At 39.7% G+C, this 20,848-nt stretch overlaps 2 protein-coding genes across 2 annotated transcripts in view; one reads left to right on the forward strand and one right to left on the reverse strand.

The window, feature by feature from the left end:
* Window positions 1–16,178, reverse strand: part of mtpap (mitochondrial poly(A) polymerase) — a 65,612-nt gene extending 49,434 nt beyond the window's left edge. The window contains exons 1-2 of the mRNA XM_061965913.1: window positions 15,998–16,178; window positions 25–185 (exon numbers count right to left, since the gene is read on the reverse strand). Coding sequence (XP_061821897.1) covers window positions 25–185; window positions 15,998–16,178 — 342 coding nt within the window. The remainder of the gene's footprint in view (window positions 1–24; window positions 186–15,997) is intronic.
* A 2,320-nt stretch (window positions 16,179–18,498) lies between these two features.
* map3k8 (mitogen-activated protein kinase kinase kinase 8) overlaps window positions 18,499–20,848 on the forward strand; it is a 60,183-nt gene continuing 57,833 nt past the window's right edge. Inside the window, exon 1 of the mRNA XM_061965915.1 lies at window positions 18,499–18,605. Coding sequence (XP_061821899.1) covers window positions 18,571–18,605 — 35 coding nt within the window. The 5' untranslated portion in view covers window positions 18,499–18,570. The remainder of the gene's footprint in view (window positions 18,606–20,848) is intronic.

Consider the following 20,848-nt stretch of genomic DNA (forward strand, 5'->3'; position numbering starts at 1 on the left):
CTTTCCATTCAGAATTGTACTCACGTAGCTTTCGTACGTAAAGTACTTTTTTATATTGCCGTGTCTCGATAGGAACTTGATGATCTTTTTCTCGTTGATTGTGGGGGTGCAGCCGATGAGAACCGATCTCTCCGCCTGTTCTTGTCTCTGCGCCTGGACGGCATAAAAGGACAGACGTCCGCCCTCTGCCAGAAAAAGGAAGGAAAGTGCATTTACACTTTTGCTTTTAGAAAGAGACTCAACAATAAACACACATCAACTGGAGGCAAATACAGTTAAAAGTACCAATGATTGTCACACACACACACTGGGTGTGGCGAAATTATTCCCTGCATTTGACCCATCACCCTTGATCACCCCCTCGGAGGTGAGGGGAGCAGTGAGCAGCAGCGGTGACCGCGCCCGGGAATCATTTTTGGTGATTTAACCCCCAATTCCAACCCTTGATGCTGAGAGCCAAACAGGGAGGTAATGGCTCCCATCTTTATAGTCTTTGGTTAACGCAGGTGGCTTACAAAAAAAACAAAACCAGTGAAGTTGTCACGTTGTGTAAATGGTAAATAAAAAGAGAATACAATGATTTGCAAATCCTTTTCAACTTATATTCAATTGAATAGACTGCAAAGACAAGTTACTTTCCCTAAAAACAATTTGAAATGTGGACTCGTCAGACCACAGAACACTTTTCCACTTTTTATCAGTCCGTCTTAGATGAGCTCGGGCCCAGCGAAGCGTTTCTGGGTGTTGTTGATAAATGGCTCTGGCGTTGCATAGTCATACTTGCCAACCCTCCCGGATTTTCCGGGAGACTCCCGAAATTCAGCGCCTCTCCCGAAAACCTCCCGGGACAAATTTTCTCCCGAAAATCTCCCGAAATTCAGGCAGACTCAGGTCCTCCACAATATAAAAAAGCGTACCTGCCCAATCACGTTATAACTATAGAATGATGGAGGGCGAGTTCTTGGTTTCTTATGTGGGTTTATTGTTAGGCAGTTTCATTAACGTCCTCCCAGCGTGGTAACAACACACAACAACAGCAGTCACTTTTTTGTATACCGTAAAGCAGCTCGTCTGCCGTAAACAGCAATGTTGTGACTAGAACAAGGATGGACAATTCAACCCTTAACTCAACAATGAGTAGATGAGTGTTATGTGTGTGTATATGTGTAAATAAATGAACACTGAAATATATAATAAATTAAAAAAAAAAAAAAAAAAAAATATATATATATATATATATATATATATATATATATATATATATACATACATACATATATATATATATATATATATATATAGCTAGAATTCACTGAATGTCAAGTATTTCTTATATATATATATATATATATATATATATATATGAAATACTTGACTTGGTGAATTCTAGCTGTACATATACTCCTCCCCTTTAGCCACGCCCCCAACCACGCCCCCGTCCCACCCCGACCACGCCCACCCCCACACCCTCCCCCCACCTCCCGAAATCGGAGGTCTCAAGGTTGGCAAGTATGTGCATAGTAGAGCTTTAACTTGCACTTACAGATGTAGCGACCAACTGTAGAACAGAATAGAATAGAAAGTACTTTATTGATCCCTGTGGGAAATTCAGCACCACAGTTCACTCACAATAGACAATAATAATAATAATAAATAATATATAATATAATATATTATATATAATATATGAATAATATAAATATATTCTACATTTAAGTGCAGCCAAAGAACATGTGCATTATACAGTCTGATGGCTGTCGGTATGAAGGACCTCCTGTGTCGTTCCGTAATATAATAGACTTTATTGTCATTATATTTGCATATAACGAGATTAAGGACTCCAACTTAAGGTGCGGTAGTGGGAACAAATATGGGGTGAAAATAAATTACACAAGGAGGTATCAAAGAAAAAACTAACAATTGTAGTTACTGACAGTGGTTTTCTGAAGTGTTCCCGAGCCCATGTGGTGATGTCCTTTACACACTGATGTCGCTTTTTTTGATGCGGGGACCGAAGGTCCGTAATATCATCGCTTCCGTGCAGCGATTTCTCCAGATTCTCTGTACCTTTTGATGATATTACGGAGCGTAGATGGTGAAATCCCTGAATTCCTTGCAATAGCTCGTCGAGAAATGTTCTTTTTAAACAATTTGCTCACGCATTTGTTGACAAAGTGGTGACCCTCGCCCCGTCCTTGTTTGTGAACGACTGAGCATTTCATGGAAGCTGCTTTTATACCCAATCATGGCACCGTACTTGTCAACCTTGAGACCTCCAAATTTGGGAGATTTGGGGGGTGCGGGGGACGAGTATATTTATAGCTAGAATTCACTGAAATTCAAGTATTTATTTTATTTATTTATATATATATATATATATATATATAAATAAAATAAATACTTGACTTTCAGTGAATTCTAGCTATATATAAATATGTATTTTTATATATATATATATATATATATATATATATATATATATATATATATATATATGGTGGTTATGTGTGTATATGTGTAAATAAATGAACACTGAAATTCAAGTATTTATTTTATTTATATATATATATATATATATATATATATATATATATATATATATATATATATATATATATAAATAAATACTTGTGTGTGTATATGTGTAAATAAATGAACACTGAAATTCAAGTATTTCTTTTATTTATATATATATATATATATATATATATATATATATATATATATATATATAAATAAAAGAAATACTTGAATTTCAGTGTTCATTTATTTAGCATTGCACTTTGAAATACAACAATGAGTAGAGAGGAGTGTTATGTGTGTATATGTGTAAAAAAATGAACACTGAAATTCAAGTATTTCTTTTATTTATATATATATATATATATATATATATATATATATATATATATATATATATATATACATAAATAAAAAAAATACTTGAATTTCAGTGTTCATTTTTTTACACATATACACACATAACACTCCTCTCTACTCATTGTTGTATTTCAAAGTGCAATGCTTTGCAGCCAGTAGCACAGCCTTTGAAGGAGCATAGGTATGGGCAGTCTAATATTCTGGGTTGGAGTCAATAACCAGGCGAGGTGATGAAGTTACGTCTCTTTACTTCAGAACCGACTCCCACACTTGCCGTCAGGGTGCGCAATACAACGTAAACCGTTGGCCAACCAAAAAGTAACTACATAGTGTTCTGTGTAGGGCTGCAACAACTAATCGATTATAAAAATAGTTGGCGATTAATTTAGTCATCGATTCGTTGGATCTATGCTACGCAGAGGCAATTTTTTATTATTATTTTTTTTAATAAACCTTTATTTATAAACTGCAACATGTACAAACAGCTGAGAAACAATAATCAAAATAAGTATGGTGCCAGTATGCTGTTTTTTTCCAATAAAATACTGGAAAGGATAGAAATGTAGTTTGTCTCTTTTATCCGATTATTAATCGATTGATCGAAGTAATAATCGACAGATTAATCGATTATCAAATGAATCGATAGTTGCAGCCCTAGTTCTGTGGTTACTTTTTAAACCGTTGGCCAACAAAAAAGTAACCACAGAACACTATAGTGTTCTGTGGTTACTTTTTTGTTGGCCAACGGTTTAAAAAGTAACCACAGAACTAGGGCTGCAACTAACGATTAATTTGATAATTAATTTAATAATTAACGTCGTATTGCGCACCCTGACGGCAAGTGTGGGAGTCAAGTAAAGAGCAAATTCGGGAGAATGGTTGTCCCGGGAGATTTTCGGGAGAGGCACTGAAACCGGAAAATTTGGGAGGGTTGGCAACAACGTTCCCCCTAAGGAGCGCGCCTGCGCAATTGCGCACTGCTCATGCGTCCTCTGCGCACAGCAAATTAATGTCGCGGTAGGAAATCAAAAATCCCATCTGAACTTTAAACAAAATAAACACATTACAGTTTATTCTACCCTACTGCCCACCAACACGTCTTCCTGTGAGGAAGCAGTGCCTGGGGAGGCTGTGGTGGGCTCTCCTATTTCTGGGGCTGAGGTTGCTGAGGTAGTTAAAAAGCTCCTCGGTGGCAAGGCCCCGGGGGTGGATGAGAGCCGCCCGGAGTTCCTTAAGGCTCTGGATGCTGTGGGGCTGTCTTGGTTGACAAGACTCTGCAGCATCGCGTGGACATCTGGGGCGGTACCTCTGGATTGGCAGACCGGGGTGGTGGTTCCTCTCTTTAAGAAGGGGAACCGGAGGGTGTGTTCTAACTATCGTGGGATCACACTCCTCAGCCTTCCCGGTAAGGTCTATTCAGGTGTACTGGAGAGGAGGCTACGCCGGATAGTCGAACCTCGGATTCAGGAGGAACAGTGTGGTTTTCGTCCTGGTCGTGGAACTGTGGACCAGCTCTATACTCTCGGCAGGGTCCTTGAGGGTGCATGGGAGTTTGCCCAACCAGTCTACATGTGTTTTGTGGACTTGGAGAAGGCATTTGACCGTGTCTCTCGGGAAGTCCTGTGGGGAGTGCTCAGAGAGTACGGGGTATCGGAGAGTCTGATTGTGGCAGTCCGCTCCCTGTATGATCAGTGCCAGAGCTTGGTCCGCATTGCCGGTAGTAAGTCGGACACGTTTCCAGTGAGGGTTGGACTCCGCCAAGGCTGCCCTTTGTCACCGATTCTGTTCATAACTTTTATGGACAGAATTTCTAGGCGCAGTCAAGGCGTTGAGGGGATCTGGTTTGGTGGCTGCAGGATTAGGTCTCTGCTTTTTGCAGATGATGTGGTCCTGATGGCTTCATCTGGCCAGGATCTTCAGCTCTCACTGGATTGGTTCGCAGCTGAGTGTGAAGCGACTGGGATGAGAATCAGCACCTCCAAGTCCGAGTCCATGGTTCTCGCCCGGAAAAGGGTGGAGTGCCATCTCCGGGTTGGGGAGGAGATCTTGCCCCAAGTGGAGGAGTTCAAGTACCTCGGAGTCTTGTTCACGAGTGAGGGAAGAGTGGATCGTGAGATCGACAGGCGGATCGGTGCGGCGTCTTCAGTAATGCGGACGCTGTATCGATCCGTTGTGGTGAAGAAGGAGCTGAGCCGGAAGGCAAAGCTCTCAATTTACCGGTCGATCTACGTTCCCATCCTCACCTATGGTGATGAGCTTTGGGTTATGACCGAAAGGACAAGATCACGGGTACAAGCGGCCGAAATGAGTTTCCTCCGTTGGGTGGCGGGGCTCTCCCTTAGAGATAGGGTGAGAAGCTCTGCCATCCAGGGGGAGCTCAAAGTAAAGCCGCTGCTCCTCCACATCGAGAAGAGCCAGATGAGGTGGTTCGGGCATCTGGTCAGGATGCCACCCGAACGCCTCCCTAGGGAGGTGTTTAGGGCACGTCCGACCGGTAGGAGGCCGCGGGGAAGACCCAGGACACGTTGGGAAGACTATGTCTCCCGGCTGGCCTGGGAACGCCTCGGGGTCCCACAGGAAGAGCTGGACGAAGTGGCTAGGGAGAGGGAAGTCTGGGCTTCCCTACATAGGCTGCTGCCCCCGCGACCCGACCTCGGATAAGCGGAATGAGATGGATGGACAGTTTATTCTGTATGATTTTGCAATGCAACTCTGTGAGTGACAGGTGACAACAAGAGCGGCCCCAATGAATAAAACAATCTTTGTCAACACAGTTCAATTATCGTCTGTCGAGACACTTTACGGACAGGAATTCCATCAATCACTTTATTGAGCAAAACTGTTTGTAACCACACCAAAAACATGAGTAATTAAAGCTGCAAGCAGCGTTGGTCGGGCCAGCGTATTTGGCAGGTGCTAGTCCTAAGTGTCCCAATACTTTTGTCAAATTGTAGTCCCAAGTGTCCCAATACTTTTGTCCAGTTTTCGGCCTAAGTGTCCCAATACTTTTGTCCAGTGGTAGTTATAAGTGTCCCAATACTTTTGTCTACTTTTAGTCCGAAGTGTCCCAATACTTTTGTCTAGTGTACCGACCTTGTCTGCATTGTGTGGGCATGCTGGTGCTTCCTGCTTTTAAGCAGCCATCTTGAGAAAACAGCAGCGCAGCAGCATCAGCGCAGCAGCATCAGCACAGCGGTTCTTTGAAGGCTCATAAAATCAAAACCGGAGCAGTTAGAAAAATTCTTTCGATAACTTTTATGTGGAAGGGTTCAATCTCTCTCCTGTGTTAGTTTGAAGCTGAAACGACAAACGCGCTCAGAGGAGATAATGTTTGAAGAAAGGTGACCGGTTTTTACAAAAATTTTGTTTTGAAGGGGAAATTGCAAACTTCCTGTTGATTTTTGCTGAGGGTTGTCAATCTATGAAATGTAGGTCTAAGTGAGACCTACATAGAGGTTTGTGTTTCATGTCTCTCCGACCTTCCCAGTGGGAGTTACAGGCAGTTTTGTCATTTTTTTCTTCCGAAGAGCAGTTTTTTCTGCGTTTTATTCAAAAATTGCGGTAGAGCGCAATTTTGAGATTTGGGGTTAGGTTTTTTATTAGATCGCAATTTTTGCCAGTTCTGATGTGTGTGTTCAGTTTGGTGAGTTTTGAAGCATGTTAAGGGGGTCAAATTACAGCTCAAAGAGGCAAAAGTGACTGTTTTTAGTACTTTTTTGTCTTGATGGGGGAATTGCCAACTTCCTGTTGATTTTAGCCCGAGAATGTACCATTATAAAATCTAGGTCTGAGTCAGACCTACATAGAGGTTTTTGTTTCATGTCTCTCCGACCTTCCTAGTGGGAGTTACAGGCAGTCTAGTTTTTTTTTCCCTAGGGGGCGCTAGAGCGCAATTTTGAGTTTTGTGGTTCGTTTTTTTTTTTAAAAAGGCAATTTTTGCAGTTCCTGATGTGTGGGTCAAATATGGTGAGTTTTGAAGCATGTTAAGTGGGTCAAATTACAGTTTAAAGTGGCGGCGGAAGAATAAAGAATAAAGAATAATAAAACCTTACAAATTCAATAGGTCCTTATGTCCCATTGTATAAGGACTCCCTTTGGGAGTCCTTATACAATGGGCCATGCGGGCCCTAAAAAAACGTATCTATAAAAACTGGTAATTTTCTACCATACAAACCAACGTTATCATCCGTCGTTTCAACAGAAGCCGCTTGCTCTGTCTCACCTGCACCAACACTCATGGCACTTAGCCAGTGCTGCGTTTATGGCCACACAAAAAGTCGGACAACCCCAACGCCACACAATGTGTAAATGCCAGGTTGCCTCCACAATCAGATGTGTGCTTATTTTACTGCCATTTATTAAGAATGTCAATCTAAGGATATTATTCATGAAATATTGTCACTAGATTTCATAAATGCTAATAAAAAGATGTATTTTACAGACAGAAAGTTACAGGAACTAAATGTAATCTCTGAAAGAGGTAACATTTCTTTTAAAGGCAGGACCCGCAGCCAGACATACAATACTAGCACATAGGTCATGAAAAACATGTTTTTTAGGGCCCGCATGTCCCATTGCATAAGGACTCCCAAAGGGAGTCCTTATGCAATGGGACATAAGGACCTATTGAATTTGTAAGGTTTTATTCTTTATTCTTTATTCTTCCGCCGCCACATTAAACTGTAATTTGACCCACTAACATGCTTCAAAACTCACCATATTTGACCCACACATCAGGACCTGCGAAAATTGCCTTTTTAAAAAAAAAAACGAACCACAAAACTCAAAATTGCGCTCTAGCGCCCCCTAGGAAAAAAAAGAACTAGACTGCCTGCAACTCCCACTAGGAAGGTCGGAGAGACACGAAACAAAAACCTCTATGTAGGTCTGACTTAGACCTACATTTCATAATAGTACATTGTCGGACTAAAATCAACAGGAAGTTGGCAATTCCCCCTTCAAGACAAAAAAGTACTAAAAACAGTAACTTTTGCCTCTTTGAGCTGTAATTTGACCCCCTTAACACGCTTCAAAACTCACCAAACTGAACGCACACATCAGGACTGTCAAAAATTGCGATCTTATAAAAAAACCTAACCCCAAATCTCAAAATGGCAAAAAACGCAGAAAAAACTGCTCCTCGGAAGAAAAAAATGACAAAACTGCCTGTAACTCCCACTGGGAAGGTCGGAGAGAGATGAAACAAAAACCTCTATGTAGGTCTCACTTAGACCTACATTTCATAAATTGACAACCCCCAGCAAAAATCAACAGGACGTTTGCTATTCCCCCTTCAAAACAAAATTTTTGTAAAAACCGGTCACCTTTCTTCAAACATTATCTCCTCTGAGCGCGTTTGTTGTTTCGGCTTCAAACTAACACAGGAGAGAGATTGAACCCTTCTGATTAAAAGTTGGCGAAAGAGTTTTGATACCTGCTCCGGTTTTGATTTTATGACCCTTCAAAGAACCTCTGCGCTGATGCTGCTGTTTTTTCAAGATGGCTGCTTAAAAGCAGGCAGCGCCAGCGTGCCCACACAATGCAGACAAGGTAGGTACACTAGACAAAAGTATTGGGACAATTCGGACTAAAAGTAGACAAAAGTATTGGGACACTTATGACTACCACTGGACAAAAGTATTGGGACACATAGCACGAAAACTGGACAAAAGTATTGGGACACTTGGGACTACAACTTGACAAAAGTATTGGGACACTTATGACTACCACTGGACAAAAGTATTGGGACACTTATGACTACCACTGGACAAAAGTATTGGGACACTTATGACCAAAACTGGACAAAAGTATTGGGACACTTACACTGCACAAAAGTATTGGGACACTTAGGAATACCACTGGACAAAAGTATTGGGACACCTACACTGGATAAAAGTATTGCGACACTTAGGACTACAACTTGACAAAAGTATTGGGACACTTAGGACTAAAACTGGACAAAAGTATTGGGACACTTAGGACTAGCACCTGCCAAATACGCGGGCCCGACCAACGCTGCTTGCAGCTTTAATTTGTCATTGTCATTGTAAGAGGGCAAAATCACTAATATCAGAAAATGATTTACCGTATTTTCCGCACTATTAGCCGCACCTAAAAACCACAAATTTACTCAAAAGCTGACAGTGCGGCTTTTAACCCGGTGCGCCTTATATATGGATTAATATTACGATTCATTTTCATAAAGTTTCGATCTCGCAACTACGGTAAACAGCCGCCATCTTTTTTCCCGGTAGAACAGGAAGCGCTTCTTCTTCTACGCAAGCAACCGCCAAGGTAAGCACCCGCCCCCATAGAACAGGAAGCGCTTCTTCTTCTACTGTAAGCAACCACCCGCCCCCGGAAGAAGAAGAAGCGCGCGGATTTTCGTTTCATTTCCTTTGTGTGTTTACATCTGTAAAGACCAGACCACAAAATGGCTCCTACTAAGCGACACGCGTATAACGCAGAATTTAAACTTAAGGCAAGAAGTCATGCCGAAGAACACGGAAATAGAGCAGCAGCAAGAGAATATAACATAAATGAATCAATGGTGCGTAGGTGGAGGAAGCAAGAAGATGACCTGCGCCAGGTAAAGAAGACAAAACAGAGTTTCCGAGGGAACAAAGCAAGATGGCTACTGTTGGAGGACAAACTCGAACAGTGGGTTGTTGAGCAGAGAGCAGCAAGCAGAAGTGTCAGCACCATCACTATTCGAATAAAGGCAACAGCGCTAGCAAGCGAACTTAACCTGGATGATTTTAAAGGTGGTGCTTCTTGGTGTTTCCGGTTCATGAAAAGACGCAATCTCTCCATCCGCACACGGACCACTATTTCACAGCAACTGCCTAAAGACTTTCAAGAAAAGCTGGCTACTTTCCGTGCATATTGTAAAAACAAGATAGCTGAAAAAAAGATCCGGCCAGAGCACATTATCAACATGGACGAGGTTCCACTGACTTTTGATATTCCTGTGAACCGCACTGTGGATACAACGGGAGCACGTACGGTGAATATTCGCACCACAGGGACTGAGAAGTCATCCTTCACTGTGGTTCTAGCTTGCCATGCTAATGGCCAGAAAATTCCACCCATGGTGATATTCAAAAGGAAGACCTTGCCAAAAGAGACCTTTCCAGCCGGCGTCATCATAAAAGCTAACTCGAAGGGATGGATGGATGAAGAAAAGATGAGCGAGTGGTTAAGGGAAGTTTACGCGAAGAGGCCGGGTGGCTTTTTTCACACAGCTCCGTCCATGTTGATATACGACTCTATGCGCGCCCACATCACAGATGGTGTCAAAAAACAAGTGAAGCACACAAATACAACACTCGCCGTCATTCCGGGTGGATTAACCAAAGAACTCCAACCGCTGGATATTGGTGTCAACAGGGCATTCAAATCACGACTGCGAACGGCGTGGGAACAATGGATGACCGAAGGCGAACACACCTTCACTAAGACAGGCAGACAGCGCCGGACGACATACGCCAACATCTGCCAGTGGATCGTAAATGCCTGGGCAGATATTTCGGTCACAACTGTGGTCCGAGCTTTCCGGAAGGCAGGATTCACAGAACTGCTGGACAACAGTGACACTGACTCCGATGACTTCGACGAGACGGAACCGGCCATTTTGGATCCCACGCTTGCGCAACTTTTCAATTCGGACACCAAAGACGAAGAATTGGGGCGGCGTGGCGCAGTGGGAGAGTGGCCGTGCGCAACCCGAGGGTCCCTGGTTCAATCCCCACCTAGTACCAACCTCGTCATGTCCGTTGTGTCCTGAGCAAGACACTTCACCCTTGCTCCTGATGGGTGCTGGTTAGCGCCTTGCATGGCAGCTCCCTCCATCAGTGTGTGAATGTGTGTGTGAATGGGTAAATGTGGAAGTAGTGTCAAAGCGCTTTGAGTACCTTGAAGGTAGAAAAGCGCTATATAAGTACAACCCATTTATCATTTATTTATTTATAATTCGAAGGATTTACGAATGAAGAATAACTTCAGAAGGTGAGCGCTGTGTTTATTTTGTGTGTTGTGACATTAACGTTCGAGCAACATTATGTTGCTATTGCTCTACACCATTTTGAATTTTACTATGTTTGTGATTGCACATTTGCGTACATTTTGGGACAGAGTTGTTAGAACGCTGGTTTTCAATATATTATTAAAGTTTGACTGAACTATCTGACTGTTTTTTTGACATTCCCTTTAGCGCAGCGTAGGCGCGGCTTATAACCCGGGGCGGCTTATAGGTGGACAAAGTTATGAAATATGCAATTCATTGAAGGTGCGGCTAATAATCCGGTGCGCCTTATAGTGCGGAAAATACGGTAACTTTTGCCTCTTTGAGCTGTAATTTGACCCCCTTAACACGCTTCAAAACTCACCAAACTGAACGCACACATCAGGACTGTCAAAAATTGCGATCTTATAAAAAAAACCTAACCCCAAATCTCAAAATTGAATAAAACGCAGAGAAAACTGCTCCTCGGAAGAAAAAAATGACAAAACTGCCTGTAACTCCCACTGGGAAGGTCGGAGAGACATGAAACAAAAGCCTCTATGTAGGTCTAACTTAGACCTACATTTCATAAATTGACAACCCCCAGCAAAAATCAACAGGAAGTTTGCTATTCCCCCTTCAAAACAAATTTTTTGTAAAAACCGGTCACCTTTCTTCAAACATTATCTCCTCTGAGCGCGTTTGTTGTTTCGGCTTCAAACTAACACAGGAGAGAGATTGAACCCTTCTGATTAAAAGTTGGCGAAAGAGTTTTGATACCTGCTCCGGTTTTGATTTTATGACCCTTCAAAGAACCTCTGCGCTGATGCTGCTGTTTTTTCCAGATGGCTGCTTAAAAGCAGGCAGCACCAGCGTGCCCACACAATGCAGACAAGGTAGGTACACTCGACAAAAGTATTGGGACAATTCGGACTAAAAGTAGACAAAAGTATTGGGACACTTATGACTACCACTGGACAAAAGTATTGGGACACATAGCACGAAAACTGGACAAAAGTATTGGGACACTTGGGACTACAACTTGACAAAAGTATTGGGACACTTATGACTACCACTGGACAAAAGTATTGGGACACTTATGACTACCACTGGACAAAAGTATTGGGACACTTACACTGCACAAAAGTATTGGGACACTTAGGAATACCACTGGACAGAAGTATTGGGACACTTAGGACTAAAACTGGACAAAAGTATTGGGACACTTAGGACTAAAACTGGACAAAAGTATTGGGACACTTAGGACTAGCACCTGCCAAATACGCGGGCCCGACCAACGCTGCTTGCAGCTTTAATTTGTCATTGTCATTGTAAGAGGGCAAAATCACTAATATCAGAAAATGATTTAAATAAAACATTTAAATGGTTATGATGTCAGGTTTGGGACAGGTGTGACGCTGGTGTGGCCACAGTGTGCACGTCTGATGTTGCTCACATGTGCTCCACTGAATGCTCAGGGAGTTTGTGCGTTTGCTCACACTAGAGATGCGCGGTTTGCGGACACAACCGCCGAGTCCGCGGATTATCCGCTGGTCGGGTGGTTGAAAAAAAAAAAAAAAAAGATTTTATCCGCGGGTCGGGTCGGGCGGTTGAAATAAAAAAAAATTAGATTTTAAATAGATTCAGGCGGGTGGCAGTTAAACCAATTCGGAAATATATACAGGTAAAAGCCAGTAAATTAGAATATTTTGAAAAACTTGATTTATTTCAGTAATTGCATTCAAAAGGTGTAACTTGTACATTATATTTATTCATTGCACACAGACTGATGCATTCAAATGTTTATTTCATTTAATTTTGATGATTTGAAGTGGCAACAAATGAAAATCCAAAATTCCGTGTGTCACAAAATTAGAATATTACTTAAGGCTAATACAAAAAAGGGATTTTTAGAAATGTTGGCCAACTGAAGAGTATGAAAATGAAAAATATGAGCATGTACAATACTCAATACTTGGTTGGAGCTCCTTTTGCCTCAATTACTGCGTTAATGCGGCGTGGCATGGAGTCGATGAGTTTCTGGCACTGCTCAGGTGTTATGAGAGCCCAGGTTGCTCTGATAGTGGCCTTCAACTCTTCTGCGTTTTTGGGTCTGGCATTCTGCATCTTCCTTTTCACAATACCCCACAGATTTTCTATGGGGCTAAGGTCAGGGGAGTTGGCGGGCCAATTTAGAACAGAAATACCATGGTCCGTAAACCAGGCACGGGTAGATTTTGCGCTGTGTGCAGGCGCCAAGTCCTGTTGGAACTTGAAATCTCCATCTCCATAGAGCAGGTCAGCAGCAGGAAGCATGAAGTGCTCTAAAACTTGCTGGTAGACGGCTGCGTTGACCCTGGATCTCAGGAAACAGAGTGGACCGACACCAGCAGATGACATGGCACCCCAAACCATCACCCAACCATGCAAATTTTGCATTTCCTTTGGAAATCGAGGTCCCAGAGTCTGAAGGAAGACAGGAGAGGCACAGGATCCACGTTGCCTGAAGTCTAGTGTAAAGTTTCCACCATCAGTGATGGTTTGGGGTGCCATGTCATCTGCTGGTGTCGATCCACTCTGTTTCCTGAGATCCAGGGTCAACGCAGCCGTCTACCAGCAAGTTTTAGAGCACTTCATGCTTCCTGCTGCTGACCTGCTCTATGGAGATGGAGATTTCAAGTTCCAACAGGACTTGGCGCCTGCACACAGCGCAAAATCTACCCGTGCCTGGTTTACGGACCATGGTATTTCTGTTCTAAATTGGCTCGCCAACTCCCCTGACCTTAGCCCCATAGAAAATCTGTGGGGTATTGTGAAAAGGAAGATGCAGAATGCCAGACCCAAAAACGCAGAAGAGTTGAAGGCCACTATCAGAGCAACCTGGGCTCTCATAACACCTGAGCAGTGCCAGAAACTCATCGACTCCATGCCACGCCGCATTAACGCAGTAATTGAGGCAAAAGGAGCTCCAACCAAGTATTGAGTATTGTACATGCTCATATTTTTCATTTTCATACTTTTCAGTTGGCCAACATTTCTAAAAATCCCTTTTTTGTATTAGCCTTAAGTAATATTCTAATTTTGTGACACACGGAATTTTGGATTTTCATTTGTTGCCACTTCAAATCATCAAAATTAAATGAAATAAACATTTGAATGCATCAGTCTGTGTGCAATGAATAAATATAATGTACAAGTTACACCTTTTGAATGCAATTACTGAAATAAATCAAGTTTTTCAAAATATTCTAATTTACTGGCTTTTACCTGTATACATAGTTAAATGTTGTTACCCACATACGAAAAACGAGAAGGCACCTGCAGCATATGCCACAACAGAAGAAGAAAAAAAAAAAAGAGATGGCAACGCCGCCAGCAAACGTGGTACGCGACAAACTAAAAAAGGGAATACTAAAGACCAGGGGAAAAAAAGGCCAGAAAAGTTCAGCGTGGACTGGTTTTTATGAGGTTGTAAATCAGGATGATAGTAATGCTGGCTACGTGATTTGCCAGAGCTGCGACGCTGTTTATGTCTACGACAGTCACAAAACCGGGACATCTAACATGGTGCATCACATTTGTGCAAAAACCCCGAACCTCCACAAACACCCCGAGCATGAGCAGTTTCGTCCGCCGTGATCCCAGAAGAGTGCCACGGGATGTTAAAACAAGATAGAACGCAGTTTGAGTGGCGCGAGCGCGCTTGGAGGTGCGCTCGGCGCGGCTCCCAGATGATTGCGCACTGGTGTGCGTCTGGGCCGTGACGGCGTGGCACGCGTTGAATGTCTCTGCTGCATTGGATCAGTCTCCTTTCTTTAACAGGCAAAAGCTTTATAACCTCACTAATGCCTTGCATCGTCTATATTAGATATATAACAACGGGCGGGTGCGGTTTTGATTAAATGTTAGTTCGGGTGGATGGCGGATGGTTGACGACTTTTGTGATGCGGTTGCGGATGAAACAATTGCCTATCCGCGCATCTCTAGCTCACGCACATGAAAAATTAGAGGGAAGATTGGTTGGCAAGTATGCATGGCACCCACCTGTTCCCAATGAGTGAAGTGAATTACATTTATATAGCGCTTTTTCTCAAGTGACTCAAAGCACTTTACATAGTGAAACCCAATATCTAAGTTACATTTAAACCAGTGTGGGTAAAGTGTCTTGCCCAAGGACACGACGGCAGTGACTAGGATGGCGGAAGCGGGGATCGAACCTGCAACCCTCCAGTTGCTGGCATGGCCGCTCTACCAACCGGTTGCACAGGTGAGCCTGTTCACCTGTGGGATAATAATAATAATAATAATAATAATAATAATACCTGGGATTTATATAGCGCTTTTCTAAGTACCCAAAGTCGCTTTACATGTAGAACCCATCATTCATTCACACCTGGTGGTGGTAAGCTACTTTCATAGCCACAGCTGCCCTGGGGTAGACTGACGGAAGCGTGGCTGCAATTTGCGCCAACACCACCACCTGTCATTCATCATTCAATTCACCGGTGTGAGTGGCACCGGGGGCAAAGGGTGAAGTGTCCCGCCCAAGGACACAACGGCAGCGATTTTTGGATGGTAAGAGGCGGGGAGCGAACCTGCAACCCTCAGGTTTTCTGGCACGGTTGCTCTACCCACTACGCCATGCCGCCCCCTTGTTCCAAATAAGTGTTTGATGAGCATTCCTCAACTTTCTCAGGTCTTTTTTGCCACTTGTGCCAGCTTTTTTTTAAACATGCTGCAGGCATCGAATTCCAAATGAGCTAATATTTGCCAAAAATAACACATTTTTCCAGTTCGAACGTTAAGTATCTTGTCTTTGCAGTCTATTCAATTGAATATAAGTTGAAAATGATTATAAAATCGTTGTATTCTGTTTTTATTTACCATTTACACAACGTGACAACTTCACTGCTTTTGAGGTTTTGTAGTTGCAAGCCTTTTTTATACCGGATAATACGACAATTACGTAATTCACTGAGTAATTCAGTTGTTATAAAAATAATAATAATAATTATAATGTCAATAGTTCGTATTTTAGAAATGAAGGAACAAATATTGTGGTTAGCTAACTTGCTCTTTCAGCTGTGTTTTTTTTTATAACGCTAAGTTACCAACCGGTCTCTTCTTTCCTCGGTGGTTCGTTCCGGGCTGGAACGGCGACAGTTCCTACGGTCCTGCGAAGAAAGGAGTCCACGTTTTTGAGACATTTGAAGAGATTTCCTCTTCCCCTCGCATGTAACCTGTGAACGGCCACGGAGGACGCCATGGTTGATGTCGGCGCAGAGGATGTGCGCATGCGTGTGGCCCTGAGTACGGTAGCCGAGAGGGACACTAATACGGTTTGGTGTCATAAGTCGCCGGAAGCTACCCAACAAAAAAAAGACTACTTTGAACCTTTAGGAGTATGCTTTATTTATATCAAGATTGTTTTTGTAATGTTTAATTATCGATCATTTAGTTCTTTAACTTAATAACAAGGTGAAAATAAAACATTAGAACTACTGTCTCTCGCACCCATTTTAGTGGTGGTTGATTTTTTTGGGAGTTCCACAAAAGCGAAAGTAGTCTTATTTTTGTTTATTTGTTTTGGAATTTTATAAACCTATATTTATAATATGCAACATTTACATGGTAATCAAAACAAGTACAGAAATAGTACAAAAATAGTACAAAACAGCGCCAGGGGGTTGTAAACTCAATAAAGTAATATATATATATATATATCTATAGAAAAATTAAATGCAATATATGTATATATGTATATATATATATAATGCTATATATGTATATATATAATGCAATATATATATATAGAAAAATTGTATGCAATATATGTATATATACATATATATATATATATATATATATATATATATATATATACATAAATATATATATATATATATATAGAAACATTGAATGCAATATATGTATATATACATATACATATATATACATATATATATATATAAATAATAAATATATATGTATATATATATGTATAGAAAAATTAAATGCAATATATGTATATATGTATATATATATATATATATATAATGCTATATATATATATATATAATGCAATATATATATGGAAAAATGTAATGCAATATATGTATTTATACATATATATATGTTGTATATATATATATATATATACATACATAAATATATATATATATATATATATATATATATATTGAAAAATTGAATGCAATATATGTATATATAGATATAGATATATGTACATATATATATATAAAATGCAATATATATATAGAAACATTTAATGCAATATATGTATATGTATATATATACATATATATATAGCATTATATATATATATATACATATACATACATAATGCTACATATATATAATTCAATATATATTTCGAACAATTGAATGCAATATATGTATATATATATATATATATATATATATATATATATATATATATATATATATATATATATATAAATATATATATATATCCATCCATCCATTTTCTACCGCTTAATATGTATATATAAAAATAGAATGCTATATATATATGTATAAATATAATGCTATATAAATATATATATAATGCAATATGTATATATATACATATATATATAACATGCAATATATATATAGAAAACTTGAATGCAATACATGTATATATATATAGAAAATAGAATGCTATATATATATATATATATATATAATGCAATATATATATAGAAAAATTGAATGCAATATATGTATATATATATATATATATATATATATATATATATATATATATAAATAGAATGCTATATATATGTATAAATAGAATGCTATATAAATATATATATAATGCAATATGTATATATATACATATATATATAACATGCAATATATATATAGAAAACTTGAATGCAATACATGTATACATATATAGAAAATAGAATGCTATATATATGTATATATAAATATGTATATATATATATATATATATATATATATATATATATATATAATGCAATATATATATAGAAAACTTGAATGCAATACATGTATATATATAGAACATAGAATGCTATATATATATATATATATATATATATAAATATTATGCAATATATGCATGTATGTATATACATATATATATATATATAATTAGAATGCCATATATATATATATATATATATATATATATATATATATATATATATATATATATATATATATATATATATATATATATATATATATATATATATATATATATATATATATATATATATGTCGCATTCTATTTAAAATGTAATGTCGTAGGCTCACACAAGTTCCGTAAATAATCCAAATCTGGAGCACAGCATCATAGTTTTCACATCTTTTTTTGGTTTGTTAGAAGTAGACAGCGTTTTAAAGTAGAGTTCTAATTATTTTTTTTAAAGGCACAAAAAAATTGAGAAACTTACATTTATGAATATATAAAACTTAGCCAATAGTATAATGAGGTTTGCAAAGGTCAAATTCCTTTTCAATTTGTCATTTTTGAAAGTAGTTTTCTTCCCCCCTCCCCCACCTTTTAGAAAACAGAAAAGCAAAAACGAAACCCCAAACACGTTGCGCATGCGCAACGGCGTACTTCCTCTGCTTTGGTTTCGCCAAACCAGCAGAGTCGCAGCGAGGAACAGACGCACCTCACAGCGCTCATGGGAGGACGAAGACCACGCTTTTCATTGCAAAGGTGACACTTTCCCGTCCTACTTGACGACTTAGTAACTTTGATTACATGAAACGGAAACATCGCTCTTGTTAATTTTGGACTTTTATTTTGAAGTCAAGCTAATATTTTTTTGTTTGAAATTCATCCTAATATACAATTAATTGATTAATACAAATAATTATGTTTGAATTATACTATATTTGTATGCAGTGATTTAGTTTGTTGACTATAAACATTTTATTTTGCAAGCATCATTATTTGTATGTATGTATATATACAGTATATGAATATATGTGTGTATATATATATATATATATATATATGTATAATATATTGTTTCCATTAGGTGTATTTTGTGTATATTTAGACTTAAGATGGGAAAAAATAGCTTTCCAGGGGCTTCCCGCTTTTACTGTGAAACTCCCTTCTTGTGTTAGGAAAATGTTTTCCCCCCAAAACAAACACAAGGTGAGACTATGAATGGAAATCTAAACTAACGTATGTACAAACCCCAAAAGCAGTCATGTCTTCATGTTGTCTAAATGGTAAATAAAAACAATGATTTGCAAATCCTTTTTTTTTTTAACTTATATTCAATTGAATAGACTGCAAAGACAAGATATTTAACGTTCACACTGAAAAACTTTAAAAAATAACTTAGAATTTAATGGCAAAAAAGTTGTCACAGGGGCATTTTTACCACTGTGTTACATGGCCTTTCCTTTTAACAACACTCAGTAAACGTTTGGGAACTGAGGAGACACATTTTTTTGAAGCTTCTCAGGTGGAATTCTTTCCCGTTCTTGCTTGATGTACAGCTTAAGTTGTTCAACAGTCTCCGTTGTGCTATTTTAGGCTTCATAATGCGCCACACATTTTCAACGGGAGACAGGTCTGGACTACAGGCGGGCCAGTCTAGTACCCGCACTCTTTTACTACGAAGCCACGCTGTTGTAACACGGTGGCTTGGCATTGTCTTGCTGAAATAAGCAGGGGCGTCCATGATCACGTTGCTTGGATGGCAACATATGTTGCTCCAAAAGCTTTTCAGCATTCACAGATGTGTAAGTTACCCAAGTCTTGGGCACTAATACACCCCCATACCATCACACATGCTGACTTTTCAACTTTGCGCCTATAACAATCCGGATGGTTCTTTTCCTCTTTGTTCCGGAGGACACGACGTCCACAGTTCCCAAAAACAATTTGGAATGTGGACTCGTCAGACCATGGAACACTTTTCCACTTTGCATCAGTCCATCTTGGATGAGCTCGGGCCCAGCGAAGCCGGCGGCGATTCTGGGGTGTTGTTGATAAATGGCGTTCGCTTTGCAAAGTAGAGTTTTAACTTGCACTTACAGATGTAGCAACAAACTGTAGGTACTGAGAGTGGTTTTCTGAAGTGTTCCTGAGCCCATGTGGTGATATCCTTTACACACTGATGTCGCTTTTTCATGCGGGAGGGATCGAAGGTCCGTAATATCATCGATCACGTGCGGTGATTTCTCCGGATTCTCTGAACCTTTTGATGATATTACGGACCCTAGTTCTTAAACAATTTGCTCGGGCATTTGTTGACAAAGTGGTGACCCTCGCCCCGTCCTTGTTTGTGAACGACCTGAGCATTTCATGGAAGTCTGCTTTTATACCCAATCATGGCACCCACCTGTTCCCAATTAGCCTGTTCACCTGTGGGATGTTCCAAATAAGTGTTTGATGCGCATTCCTCAACTTTCTCCGGTCTTTTTTGCCACTTGTGCCAGCTTTTTTGAAACATGTCACAGGCATCAAATTCCAAATGAGCTAATATTTGCAGTTAATAACAACATTTTCCAGTTCAAACGTTAAATATCTTGTCTGAATTAGCCTGTTCATCTGTGGGATGTTCCAAATAAGTCTTTGATCAGCATTCCTCAACTTCCTCAGGTCTTTTTTGCCACTTGTGCCAGCTTTTTTGAAACATGTCGCAGGCATCAAATTCCAAATGAGCTAATATTTGCAGTTAATAACAACATTTTCCAGTTCAAACGTTAAATATCTTGTCTGAATTAGCCTGTTCACCTGCGGGATGTTCCAAATAAGTCTTTGATGAGCATTCCTCAACTTCCTCCGGTCTTTTTTGCCACTTGTGCCAGCTTTTTTGAAACATGCTGCAGGCATAAAACTCCAAATGAGCTAATATTTGCAGTTAATAACAACATTTTCCAGTTCAAACGTTAAATATCTTGTCTGAATTAGCCTGTTCATCTGTGGGATGTTCCAAA

Source organism: Nerophis lumbriciformis, linkage group LG07 (assembly GCF_033978685.3).
Source record: "Nerophis lumbriciformis linkage group LG07, RoL_Nlum_v2.1, whole genome shotgun sequence".
Lineage (NCBI taxonomy): Eukaryota > Metazoa > Chordata > Actinopteri > Syngnathiformes > Syngnathidae > Nerophis > Nerophis lumbriciformis.